At 54.5% G+C, this 14,324-nt stretch overlaps 1 protein-coding gene across 1 annotated transcript; it reads left to right on the top strand.

Annotated features, from left to right (window-relative positions):
• The first annotated feature begins 13,257 nt into the window (after positions 1-13,257).
• Positions 13,258-13,666, top strand: NRARP (NOTCH regulated ankyrin repeat protein). The gene has a single exon (XM_053374826.1). The coding sequence runs from the start codon at positions 13,292-13,294 to the stop codon at positions 13,664-13,666; it is 375 nt and encodes a 124-aa protein (XP_053230801.1). The 5' UTR covers positions 13,258-13,291.
• The last annotated feature ends 658 nt before the right edge of the window (positions 13,667-14,324 follow it).

The raw sequence follows: 14,324 nt of genomic DNA, 5'->3' as shown, positions 1-14,324 counted from the left end.
CTCTCCCCCCCCCCTCCCCCTCCCCTCCTCTTTCCCTCCCCTTCCCCCTACTCCGCTCTCCCCCCCCAATTTCCCCCTCCCCCTATTTCCCCGTCAATCTCCCCCTCCTTTTCCCCCACCCCCTTCCCCCCTCCCCTCCCTTCCCCCCTCCTCCCTCTTCCCCCCTCCCCTCCTCCCTCCCTCCTCCCGCCTCCCCTTTTCCCTCCCCTCCCTCCCCCCTTTCCCCGTCACTCTCCCTCCTCCCCCCTCCTCCCTCCTCCCCTCCTCTCTCCCCCCCCACTCCCCCTCCCCTACTATTTCCCACGTTCCCCTCCCCTCCTCTTTCCCTCCCCTCCCCCTACTCCCTCTCCCCCCCAATTTCCCCCTCCCCTATTTCCCCGTCAATCTCCCCCTCCCTTTTCCCCCCACCCCCTTCCCCCCTCCCCTCCCTTCCCCCCTCCTCCCTCCTCCCCCTCCCTTTTCCCTCCCCTCCCTCCCCCTTTCCCCGTCACTCTCCCTCCTCCCCCCTCCTCCCTCCTCCCCTCCTCTCTCCCCCCCCACTCCCCCTCCCCTCCTCTTTCCCTCCCCTTCCCCCTACTCCCTCTCCCCCCCAATTTCCCCCTCCCCTATTTCCCCGTCAATCTCCCCCCTCCTTTTCCCCACCCCCTTCCCCCCTCCCCTCCCTTCCCCCTCCTCCCCTCCTCCCCCTCCCTTTTCCCTCCCCCTCCCTCCCCCCTTTCCCCGTCACTCTCCCTCCTCCCCCCTCCTCCCTCCTCCCCTCCTCTCTCCCCCCCCACTCCCCCTCCCCTCCTCTTCCCTCCCCTTCCCCCTACTCCCTCTCCCCCCCAATTTCCCCCTCCCCTATTCCCCGTCAATCTCCCCCTCCTTTTCCCCCACCCCCTTCCCCCCTCCCCTCCCTTCCCCCTCCTCCCTCTTCCCCCCTCCCCTCCTCCCTCCTCCCCCTCCCTTTTCCCTCCCCTCCCTCCCCCCTTTCCCCGTCAATCTTCCCTCTTTTCCCACCCTCCCTCCCCTCCTTCCTCCTCCCCTCCCTCCCCCCCTTTCCCCTCCCTCCCCCTCCTCCCCCCTCCTCTTTTCCCACCCCTCCCCTCCCTCCCCCCCATTTTCCCTCCCTCCCCCCTTTCCCGTCACTCTCCCTCTTCCCTCCTCCCTCCTCCCCTCGCTTTTCCCACCCCTCCCACCCCTCCCTCCCCCCTTTCCCCTCACTCTCCCCCTCCCCCCTCCTATTTCCCCCCTCCCCCTCCCTTTTCCCTCCCCTCCCTCCCCCCATTTCCCCGTCAATCTTCCCTCTTTTCGCACCCCTCCCTCCCCTCCCTCCCCCCTTTCCCCGTCACTCTCCCTCTTCCCCCCTCCCCTCCTCCCTCTTTCCCTCCCTCCCCCCATTTTCCCTCCCTCCCCCCCTTTCCCCTCACTCCCCTCCTCCCCCTCCCTTTTCCCACCCCTCCCTCCCCTTCACTCTCCCTCTTCCTTTCCCCGCCCCTCCCTCTTTCCCTCCCTCCCCTTTCCCCTCCCTCTCCCTCCCCCTCCCCTCCCCTACTATTTTCCCACGTTCCCCTCCCCTCCTCCCCCTCCCCTCCTCCCCTCCCTTTTCCCTCTCCTCCCTCCCCCCTTTCGCTGTCACTCTCCCTCCTCCCCCCTCCCTTTCCCCACCCCTCCCTCCCTCCCCCTTTCCCCGTCACTCTCCCTCCTCCCCCTCCCTTTTCCCACCCTCCTCCCCTCCCTCCCCCTCCCTCCCCGTCACTCTCCCTCCTCCCCCCTCCCTTTTCCCACCCCTCCCTCCCTCCCCCTTTCCCCGTCACTCTCCCTCCTCCCCCTCCCTTTTCCCACCCTCCTCCCCTCCCTCCCCCTCCCTCCCCGTCACTCTCCCTCCTCCCCCCTCCCTTTTCCCACCCCTCCCTCCCTCCCCCTTTCCCCGTCACTCTCCCTCCTCCCCCTCCCTTTTCCCACCCTCCTCCCCTCCCTCCCCCTCCCTCCCCGTCACTCTCCCTCCTCCCCCCTCCCTTTTCCCACCCCTCCCTCCCCCTATTTTAACTATCAATCTCCCTAATTTTCCCACCCTCCCCTCCTTTCCCTCCCCCCCCTTTCCCCTCACTCTCCCTCCTCCCCCTCCCTTTTCCCACCCCTCCCTCCTCCCCTCCTCCCCCCTCCTCCCCCTCCCTTTTCCCACCCCTCCCTCCCCTCCCTCCCCCATTTCCCCGTCAATCTCCCTCATTTTACCTCCCTCCCCCCCTTTCCCCTCACTCTCCCTCTTCCCCCCTCCCCTCTTCCCCTCCCTTTTCCCACCCCTCCCTCCCCTCCCTCCCCCCTTTCGCCGTCACTCTCCCTCTTCCCCCCTCCCCTCCTCCCTCCTCCCCTCCCTTTTCCCTCCCCCCCTTTCCCCTCACTCTCCCTCCTCCCCCTCCCTTTTCCCACCCCTCCCTCCTCCCCTCCTCCCCCCTCCTCCCCCTCCCTTTTCCCACCCCTCCCTCCCCTCCCTCCCCCATTTCCCCGTCAATCTCCCTCATTTTACCTCCCTCCCCCCCTTTCCCCTCACTCTCCCTCTTCCCCCCTCCCCTCTTCCCCTCCCTTTTCCCACCCCTCCCTCCCCTCCCTCCCCCCTTTCGCCGTCACTCTCCCTCTTCCCCCCTCCCCTCCTCCCTCCTCCCCTCCCTTTTCCCTCCCCCCCTTTCCCCTCACTCTCCCTCCTCCCCCCTCCTCTTTTCCCACCCCTCCCCTCCCCTCCCTCCCTTTCCCCCTCCCTCCCTCCCCCCCTCTTTCCCAGCCGCCGCTCCTTTCTCCCCCCTCCTTCCCCAGCGTGGGAAAAAACGACCCAGACTTTCCCACGCTCCGCGCGCCGCTATGCTAATGAGCCCGCCCGCCCGACACGCCCCCCGCTGCCCATATATGGGCAACGGCCGCCCCATTCATGAATGGGGAGGCAGTCAAGCGAGCGGATGAATGGAGCGACCTTTCTCAATGGCCTTTTCAAGGGGAAAATCGCTTTTCCCAGGCGTTTCAGGCAGACCAGAATAGTCCCTGGGAAAAAAAGGGAAGGGGGGAATAAGAGGGAAGGAGAAAGGGAATTTTTTAAAAGTTAGGGCGAGATATTAGGGTGAAATATTTGAAAATTAGAGCGTATTATTATTATTATTATTATTATTATTATTGTTATATATTAGAGCACCAATAGAGGGAAGGCAGCGGACGAGAAATATTTAAAAAATAGGGCACGATATTATTATTAAGAATTAAAAATTAGTGCATCATCATCATCATCATATTATTATTATTATTATTATTATTATTATTATTATTATTATATATTGAAAAATTAGAGCACCAATAGAGGGAAGGCAGCGGACGAGAAATATTTAAAAATTAGGGCATGATATTATTATTAAGAATTAAAAATTAGTGCTGCATCATCATCATCATCATCATCATCATATTATTATTATTATTATTATTATTATTATTGTGATTATTAAATATTTAAAAATTAGAACATATTATTATTATTGTTATATATTTAAAAATTAGAGCAGCAATAGAGGGAAGGCAGCGGACGAGAAAGGGGAAATTTTTAAAACTTAGGGCAAGATATTAGGATGAAATATTTAAAAATTAGAGCGTATTATTATTATTATTATTATTATATATTGAAATATTAGAGCGCCAATAGAGGGAAGGCAGCGGACGAGAAAATAGGGCATGATATTAGGATGAAATATTTAAAAATTAGAGCATCATCACCATCATATTATTATTATTATTAATAATAATATTAGAACATATTATTATTGTTATATATTTAAAAATTAGAGCACCAATAGAGGGAAGGCAGCGGACGAGAAAGGGGAAATATTTGAAAATTAGGGCATCATATTATTATTATTAAGAATTTAAAAATTAGAGCATCATCACCATCATCATCATATTATTATTATTATTATTATTATTATTATTATTATTATTATTATTATTGTTATATATTGAAAAATTAGATCACCAATAGAGGGAAGGCAGCGGACGAGAAAGGGGAAATTTTTAAAACTTAGGGCATGATATTATTATTAAGAATTTAAAAATTAGAGCATCATCACCATCATATTATTTTTATTTTTATTTTTATTTTTATTTTTATTATTTTATTTTTATTTTTATTTTTATTTTTATTTTTATTGTGATTAATATTAGAGCATATTATTATTCTTATTATTATTGTTATATATTGAAAAATTTGAGCACCAATAGAGGGAAGGCAGCGGACGAGAAATATTTAAAAATTAGGGCATGATATTATTATTAAGAATTTAAAAATTAGAGCATCATCATCATCATATTATTATTATTATTATTATTAAATATTAAAAAATAGGAGCATCATATTCTTATTATGGGGGGATATAGGGATATAGGTGGAGGAGAAAAGTGAAATATTTGAAAATTAGGGCCTGATATTTTTATTATGATGATTAAATATTTGAAAATTAGAGCATCATATTATGATTAAATATTTGAAAATTAGAGCATCATATTATGATTAAATATTTAAAAGTTGGGGCATCATATTATTAAATACTTAAAAATTAGAGAATGATATTATTGATAAATATGAGTGTTAAAAGTCAGGAGAAAGGCGGAAATGTTTAAAACTTGGAGCACCGTATTAATATTAAAAATTGGAAAATTGGAGCGTCATATTATTAAATATTTAAATTTAGGGCATTAATATTTAAAAATTGGAGCACCATATTAGAAATTTAAAAATTAGAGCATCATCTTATTATTAAATATTTAAAAATTAAACCATCATATTATGGTTTGATATTTAAAAATTAGGGCATCATCTTATTTTTATTATGAAATATTTAAAAATTAGACCACCATCATATTATGGTTTGATATTTAAAAATTAGAGCCTCATCATCTTCTTATTATTATGAAATATTTAAAAATTAGACCATCATCATATTATGGTTTGATATTTAAAAATTAGGGCATCATATTAGGATTCAATTTTTAAAAATTAGAGCATCATATTGTGATTAAGTATTTAAAAATTAGGGCATCGTCCTATTATTATGATGAAATATTTTAAAAATGGAGCATCAAATTCTTATTTGAAAATGAGAGCATGATATTATTAAGTATTTAAAAATTGGAGCATCATCTTATTATTATTATTATTATTGAATATTTTAAAATTAGAGCATCATATTATTAAATATTTTAAAATTAGGGCATGATATTATTATTAAGTATTTAAGATTGAGAGCATAATAATAATAATGGACTGTAATTAATACATGCAATAATGTAATAATAGTAGGTGATAAAATAAGAAATAGTGATTAAAATTGTAATTAATCGTCATTCAAAATAACAGTAAAAAAATAGCAATAATAATAAAAGAGTAATATTGATAATAATTGTAATTAATAGTCATTTAAAGTGTCATGTAGAAGGTGTTAAGGTTAAGTTTTGTATTGTCTATATATTGTATTGTATTGTATTGTATTTTTTTCTGCTCTATTTTCTGCTCTAATTCTTAAAAGCAATAAAGATTATTTTTAAAAAATTAAAAAATATATATATTAATATATTATATAATATATAAAGGTCATGTAGAATAAAAGGTCATGTAGAAAAGTAACAGTAAGTCAAAAAAAGCAATAATAATAATTAATATTAATATTGATATTAATATTATTATTATCAATATCAATATTAATATTAATTATTATTATTATTGCTTTTTTGACTTACTGTTATTTTTCTACATGACTGTTATTATATATTATTAATTATATTATATTATATATATATATTATATATTATTAATAACAATATATAATCCAATTAACAATAATCATATTAATTAATTAATTAACATATAATACGATTAATAATAATAATAACAGCAGCCTCCCTTCGCTGGGAATTCCCAACGTTCCATCCCGGCGCGCGCCGCAGCCAATCAGCGCCTCTCCTTCCCTCCCCGGCGCGCCGCAGCCAATCGGCGCCTTCCCTTTCCCCCTCCAATGGCCGCTGTGGGAACGTCGCGCGGCGGCCAATGGGCGGCCTGGGAACGTCGGCGGCGGCCAATGGGGAGCCGGCATGCAAATAAAAGGCGAGGGGAGAAGCGAGGCGAAGCTCAGTCGCGGCGAAGCGGAGGCGGCGGAGGGCGCGCATGCGCAGAGAGGAAGCGCCCCTATTTTAAAGGGGGGGCGCTTGGAAAGGGCCCGATCCGGATCCTGTAAGTCTTTGACCCCCCCGGAAGGAGGGGGCGGAGTCCTGTAAGTCTTTGACCCCCCCAAAAAAGGAGGAGGGGGAGTCCTGTAAGTCTTTGACCCCCCCGATTTTCCATTTAAAGGGGGGGCTGCTTGGGAGCGGACCAGGCGGAGAACTGCGAGGAGAGGGGGGGGCACCGATCCGGACTCACCCCCCCTTTATTCTTTGAGCCCCCCCCGGAAGGAGGAGGGGGCGAAGAGGCGAAGCTTTTCCGACCCCCCCATTCAAAGGGGGGGCTTCTTCTTGGGAGCGGACCAGGCGGAGGACTGCAAGAGGAGGGGGGGCCCCGATCCGGACTGACCCCCCTTTATTCTTTGACCCCCCCCAGAAGAAGGAGAAGAGTCGAAGCTTTCCGCCCCCCCCCCCGATTCTCCATTTAAAGGGGGGGCGGGGCTGCTTGGGAGAGGACCGCGAGGAGGACTGCGAGGAGGTGAGAAGGGGGGGCCCGATCCGGACTGACCCCCCCTTTATTCTTTGATACCAACCCCAGAAGAAGGAGGAGGAGAAGAGCCGAAGCTTTCCGACCCCCCCCCCCCGATTCTCCGTTTAAAGGGGGCGGGGCTTCTTCTTGGGAGAGGACTGCGGGGAGGACTGCGAGGAGAGGGGGGCCCCGATCCGGACTGACCCCCCCTTTTATTCTTTGACACCCCCCCTTATTCTTTGACACCCCCCCCGAAAGGAGGAGGAGAAGAGCCGAAGCTTTCCGACCCCCCCCCCATTCTCCATTTAAAGGGGGGGCTTGGCTGCTTGTGAGAGGACCAGGCGGAGGACTGCGAGGAGGACTGCGAGGAGGGGGGGCCCCGATTCGGATTCACCCCAATTCTTTGACCCCCCCCAGAAGGAGGAGACGAAGAGCGGAAGGTTTCCCACCCCCCCATTCTCTGTTTAAAGGGGGGGTGCTTCTTCTTGTGAGAGGACCGCGCGGAGGACTGCGAGGAGGTTGTTACGGAAAAATTCCGGGTGCGTGAAAAGGGGGGGCCCGATCCGGACCCCACTTTATTCTTTGACCCCCCCCGGAAGGAGCAGAACCGAAGCTTTCCGACCCCCCCCCCATTCTCCCTTTAAAGGGGGGGCTTGGCTTCTTGTGAGAGGACCGCGCGGAGGACTGCAAGAGGAGGGGGGGCCCCGATCTGGACTGACCCCCCCAATTCTTTGACACCCCCCCGGAAGCGGACGGAGCTGGGAGGAACGAGACGACGTCCCCCCCCCCAATCTCATCCCGTCGGAGAGGGAGAGGACCGCGCGGAGGACTAGAAGGAGGCGGCCGGCGGGGGGGGCGCCGATCCGGACCCAATATTGATTGACAACCCCCCCCCCGATATTGATTGACACACCGCCGCCCCCCCAGAAGGAAGAGCCGAAGGTTTCGGGAGGGGGGGGGAGAGGGAAGGGAGAGGACCGCGGGGAGGACTGCGAGGAGGCGGGGGGGCCGATCCGGACCCGCCCCCCACCCCCAATATCGATTGACACCACCACCCCAATATTGATTGACACCCCCCCCAATATTGATTGACACACCCCCCGCCGCCCCCCCCAGAAGGAAGAGCCGAAGGTTTCGGGAGGGGGGGAGGGAGGGAAGGGAGAGGACCGCGGGGAGGACTGCGAGGAGGCGGGGGGGCGGCTAAAAGGAGGGATATTTTTTTGGGGGGGGGTTCTCCTCGCCCTCCCCCTTCCCGGAAAGAGGAGCCGAGCCGGGAGGGAAGAGACGCCCCCCCAAAAAAATCTTCGTCCCCCCCCCAATTGGGGAGGACCGCAAGGAGGACTAGAGGGAGGGGGGCACCGATCCGGAACCGCCCCCCCAATATTGATTGACAGCCCCCTAGAAGGAGGAGGAGGAGAGCCGAACGGAGCGAGGTTTTTTCCCACGCCCCCCCCAAAAAACAAGTTAGCCAAGTTAGGGGGGGCGCTGCTTTGAGTGGACCAGAGGGAGGACTGGAAGGGGCGGGGCCGAGCCGAAGGGGAGGGGGTCCCTAACTTGGCTCCCTAAGAGGCTTCCTTCACCCCTTTCTGTCCCCCCCCTTTAAACCAGTCCAAACTGGGAGGGGGTCCCTAACTTGGCTCCTTCACCCCTTTCTGCCCCCTTTAAACCAGTCCAAACTGGGAGTCTTGAACCCTTGACTCCTCTCCATTGAGGGGGTCCTTAACTGGGTGGTGCTGGGGGGTCTTTAACCCCAAAGTCCCTTTCTGTCCCCCCATCTTAAACCAGTCCAAACTGGGAGGGGGTCCCTAACTTGGCTCCCTAAGAGGCGTCCTGAACCCCTTTCTGCCCCCCCCACTTTAAACCAGTCCAAACTGGGAGGGGGTCCTTAACTCTCCCTTAGAGGGGGGGAGAGCAGAGGGTCCTTAACTCCCCCCCCTTAGAGGGTCCCTAACCAGGCAGGGGGGGTCTTTAACCCTTGACTCCTTCCCTTCTTAAGCCATTGAGGGGAGTCTTGAACCTGGAACCCCAAACTCCCTTCCGGAAGCTTCTTGAGCCATTGGGGGAGGGTCTTTAACCGGGGGGGGTCTTGAACCCGGAACCCATTGGGGGTCTTTAACTCCCCCCTTGGAGGGTCCCTAACCAGCCATTGAGGGGGTCCCTAACCCTCGACTCCCTTCCCTCCTTAACCCATTGAGGCAGGTCTTGAACCCGGAACCCATTGGGTCTTTAACCAGGGGAGGGTCTTGAACCCGGAACGCATTGTGGGGTCTTTAACTCCCCCCTTGGAGGGTCCCTAACCAGGAGGGGGGTCTTGAACCCTCGACTCCCTTTTAGTATCTCCATTGAGCCATTGAGGGGGTCCCTAACCGGGTGGCGCTGGGGGGTCTTTAACCCCAAACTCCCTTCCGGAAGCTTCTTGGGGGAGGGTCTTTAACCCCCCTCCCTAACCGGGGCTGCCTATCTCCCGACTTAAACCCCCTAACCACCTGGTGGAAGTGGGGTCTTTAACCCTTAACCCGTCCAGACGGGGCTCTAACTCCCCCCGGGAGGGTCCCTAACCAGGTGGGGGGGTCTTGAACCCTTCCCTCCTTAACCCATTGGGGGAGGGTCTTTAACCGGGGGGGTCTTGAACCCGGAACCCCTTGTGGGGTCTTTAACCAGGGGGGGCTGGTGGGGGGGTCTTTAACCCCAAACTCCCTTCCGGAAGCTTCTTGGGGGAGGGTCTTTAACCTATCTGCCTATCTCCCGACTTAAACCCCCCTTGCAGGGCTTTAACCCGGATTTCCCTTTCGGAAGCTCCTTAACCCGGAGGGGGGGTCCAGGCGGGGCTCTAACTCCCCCTTGAAGGGTCCCTAACCTGGTGCTAGTGGAGTGGGGGGGGTCTTTAATCTTAGCAGCCCCCCAGACGGGGCTCTAAGCAGCGGGGGGTGCGAGTGGGGTCTTTAACCCGGATTTCCCTTTCGGAAGCTCAGAGGGGGCTCTAACTCCCCCCTTGCAGGTCTTTAACCACCAGGTCCTTAACCCCCCTCCTCCTAGCCCCCCCCAGACGGGGCTCTAACCTCGGCCTTCACTCCCCCTTCGGAGGTCCTTAACTGGGTGGTGCTGGGGGGTCTAACCCTAACCCAGGCAGGTCCCTAACCCTCCCTTAGAGGGGAGGAGAGCAGAGGGTCCTTAACTCCCCCTGGGAGGGTCCCTAACCAGGAGGGGGGGTCTTGAACCCTTGACTCCTCTCCATTGAGGGGGTCCTTAACTGGGTGGTGCCGGGGGGTCTTTAACCCCAAAGTCCCTCTCAGAAGCGCCCTAACCCATTGAGGGGGGAGCAGGGTCCCTAACCGGGCGGCGGTGGGGGGTCTTTAACCCCAAACTCCCTTCCTCCTTAACCCTTTCCCTCCCTCCTCCAAGCTAGCACCCCCCCAGTAGGTCTCTAAGCTCCGCCTTCCCGTTGGAAGGTCCCTAACCAGGTGGTTCTGCTAGGGGGTCTCTAACCCCAAACTCCCTTCCGGAAGCTTCTTGACCCATTGAGGGAGGGTCCTTAACTCCCCCCTCTCCTTAACCCTTTCCTGCCCCCCCACCTCCAAGCTAGCACCCCCCCAGTAGGTCTCTAAGCTCCGCCTTCCCTCGGAAGGTCCCTAACCAGGTGCTAGGAAGGGGGTCTTTAACCCCCAACTTAGCCCATCGGGGAGGGTCCTTAACTCTGCCTTAACCCATTGAGGGGGGAGCAGGGTCCCTAACCGGGTGGCGGGGGGGTCTCTAACCCCAAACTCCCTTCCGGAAGCTTCTTGACCCATTGAGGGAGGGTCCTTAACTCCTCAAAGCTAGCACCCCCCCAATAGGTCTCTAAGCTCCTCCTTCACTCCCCTTTGGAAGGTCCCTAACCAGGTGCTAGGAGGGGGTCTTTAACCCCCAACTTAGCCCCTCGGAAGGTCCCTAACCAGGTGGTTCTGGTGGGGGGGTCTCTAACCCCCAACTCCCTTCCGGAAGCTTCTTGACCCATTGGGTTAAGAACCTTTGGGTTAGGAACCCTCCAAGCCTCCCGTCCGAAGGGTCCCTAACCAGGTGGGGCTAGTGGGGTCTTTAACCCCCCACCTCCTTATCCCATTGGCTGGGGGTCCTTAACCTATTGAGGGGGGTTAACCCCCCTCTGGAAGGTCCTTAACCAGCTGGGGGTCTTTAACCAGGGGGGGCTAGTGGGGTCTGTAACCCCCAAATCGCCCCACCGGGGAGGTCCTTAACCTCCGTATCCCAGTGGCTGAGGGGTCCCTAACCTCCTCACCCGGAACGCCCCAAATCCTTGAACCCGGAACCAGCACCCAGAAGCCTTCAAATCCTCGAACCCGGCGCTCTCAACTCCGAATCCTCGAACCCAGAGCCAGCCTCCGAATCCTCGAACCCGGCGCCATAATCCAGAAGGCGCCACATCCTTGAACCCAGAGCCAGCCTCCAAATCCTCGAACCCGGAGCCAGCCTCCGAATCCTCGAACCCGGCGCCATAATCCAGAAGGCGCCACATCCTCGAACCCAGAGCCAGCCTCCAAATCCTCGAACCCGGCGCTCTCAACTCCGAATCCTCGAACCCGGAGCCAGCCTTCAAATCCTTGAACCCGGAGCCAGCCTCCAAATCCTTGAACCCGGCGCTCTAACCTCCGAATCCTCGAACCCAGAGCCAGCCTCCAAATCCTCGAACCCGGCGCTCTCAACTCCAAATCCTCGAACCCGGAGCCAGCCTCCAAATCCTTGAACCCAGAGCCAGCCTCCGAATCCTCGAACCCAGAGCCAGCCTCCAAATCCTCGAACCCGGCGCTCTCAACTCCAAATCCTCGAACCCAGAGCCAGCCTCCACATCCTCGAACCCGGCACTCTCCTCGCACCCGCGCATGTGAAATCCTCGAACCCGGCGCCAGCATCCAGAACGCGCCAAATCCTCGAACCCAGAGCCAGCATCCCGAAGCCTTCAAATCCTCGAACCCGACGCTCTCAACTCCGAATCCTCGAACCCGGAGCCAGCATCCAGAATTCTCCAAATCCTTGAACCCGGAGCCTGAACCCAGAATTCTCCAAATCCTCGAACCCAGAGCCAGCCTTCAAATCCTCGAACCCGGCGCTCTCCTCGCACCCGCGCATGTGAAATCCTCGAACCCGGCGCCAGCATCCAGAACGCGCCAAATCCTCGAACCCAGAGCCTCAAATCCTCGAACCCAGAGCCTCCAATCTTCAAACCCAGAACCTCATATCCTTGAACCCGGCGCTCTCAACTCCGAATCCTCGAACCCAGAGCCAGCCTCCAAATCCTCGAACCCAGAGCCAGCCTCCAAATCCTCAAACCCGGAGCCAGCACCCAGAAGGCTCCGAACCCTCGAACCCGGCGCTCTCAACTCCGAATCCTCGAACCCAGAGCCAGCACCCCAAAGCCTTCAAATCCTCGCACCCGCGCATGTGAAATCCTCGAACCCGGCGCCAGCATCCAGAACGCGCCAAATCCTCGAACCCAGAACCTCAAATCCTCGAACCCAGAGCCAGAACCCAGAATTCTCCAAATCCTCGAACCCAGAGCCTCCAATCTTCAAACCCAGAACCTCAAATCCTCGAACCCGGCGCTCTCAACTCCGAATCCTCGAACCCAGAGCCAGCACCCCAAAGCCAGCATCCAGAACGCGCCAAATCCTCGAACCCAGAGCCTCCAATCTTCAAACCCAGAACCTCAAATCCTCGAACCCGGCGCTCTCAACTCCGAATCCTCGAACCCGGCGCCAGCATCCAGAACGCGCCAAATCCTCGAACCCAGAGCCTCCAATCTTCAAACCCAGAACCTCAAATCCTCGAACCCAGAGCCAGAACCCAGAATTCTCCAAATCCTCGAACCCAGAGCCTGAACCCAGAATTCTCCAAATCCTCGAACCCAGAACCCTTCGCATCCTCGCACGCGCCGCACCAATCCTCGAACCCAGAACCCTTCGAATCCTCGCACGCGCCGCACCAATCCTCGAACCCAGAACCCTTCGCATCCTCGCACGCGCCGCACCAATCCTCGAACCCAGAACCCTTCGAATCCTCGCACGCGCCGCACCAATCCTCGAACCCAGAACCCTTCGAATCCTCGCACGCGCCGCACCAATCCTCGAACCCAGAACCCTTCGAATCCTCGCACGCGCCGCACCAATCCTAGAACCCCTCGCATCCTCGCACGCGCCGCACCAATCCTCGAACCCAGAACCCTTCGAATCCTCGCACGTGCCGCACCAATCCTCGAACCCAGAACCCTTCGCATCCTCGCACGTGCCGCACCAATCCTCGAACCCAGAACCCTTCGAATCCTCGCATGCGCCGCACCAATCCTCGAACCCAGAACCCTTCGCATCCTCGCACGCGCCGCACCAATCCTAGAACCCCTCGCATCCTCGCACGCGCCGCACCAATCCTCGAACCCAGAACCCTTCGAATCCTCGCACGTGCCGCACCAATCCGCGAACCCAGAACCCTTCGCATCCTCGCACGTGCCGCACCAATCCGCGAACCCAGAACCCTTCGCATCCTCGCACCCGTCGCACCAATCCTCGCACCCGCCGCACCAATCCTCGCACCCGCCGCACCAATCCTCGCACCATGAACCAGGCCGAGCTCCCCTCTCCCCCTCCGCCCTTGTCCCCGCCGCCCGCGCCGGGCGAGCGCCTTTTCCGGGACGCCGTGCGCGCCGGCAACACGGCCGCCGTCCACGCCCTCCTGCGCACCATGAACTCGTGCGACTTCAACGTGAACGCCTTCGGGCCGGAGGGCCAGACGGCTCTGCACCAATCGGTGAGCGACGGCAACCTGGAGCTGGTGAAGCTCCTGGTGCGCTTCGGGGCCGACGTGCGATTGGCCAACCGGGACGGCTGGAGCGCACTGCACATGGCCGCCTTTTCGGGGCACCAGGACATTGTGCTCTACCTGGTGGCCAAGGCCAGGGGGGGCGGGGGGGCGGGAGGGGGGCCGTCGTAAAAGGGGGCGGGGCTCGAACCCGGCGCCGGCGCCGAAGATTGGATGTGGGGAGCGCATGGCTTGAACCCAGGACCGACTTGATGGGAGCATGCGGTGCGAAGCGACAAGCGTTGGGAATGTGCAACTTGAACCCAGGACCGAGGACTTGTGTGCCTGTTTGGGAGCGCACGACTTGAACCCATGACCAGGGGTTTAATGGGAACGTTGGGAGCGCATGGCTTAATGTGCTCCTTGGAAATGCGCGTCTTGAACCCACAACCAAGGACCTATGCGCCCGTCACAAATGTGCAACTTGAACCCATGGCCAGGACTTGATGGGGCTGTTGGGAGCGCATGACTTGAACCCAGGACCGGGGATTTGATGGGGATGTTGGGAATGTGCGACTTGAACCCATGGCCAGGACATGTTGGGAGTGCGCGACTTGAACCCGCAACCGGAGATTTAATGGGGCTGTTGGGAATGTGCGACTTGAACCCATGGCCAGGACTTATGCACCAAGCGCATGACTTGAACCCGCAACTGGGGATTTTAATGTTGGGAGTGCATGACTCGAACCCATGGCCAGGACTTATGCGCTCATCAGAAGGGCATGACTTGAACCCACAGCTGAGGACCTATGCGCCCGTCACAAATGTGCAACTTGAACCCATGGCCAGG

This window comes from Podarcis raffonei, chromosome Z (assembly GCF_027172205.1).
Source record: "Podarcis raffonei isolate rPodRaf1 chromosome Z, rPodRaf1.pri, whole genome shotgun sequence".
NCBI classification, from domain to species: domain Eukaryota; kingdom Metazoa; phylum Chordata; class Lepidosauria; order Squamata; family Lacertidae; genus Podarcis; species Podarcis raffonei.
Note: the sequence above shows the minus strand (reverse complement) of the source record. Positions and strands in the feature narration are given on the sequence as shown.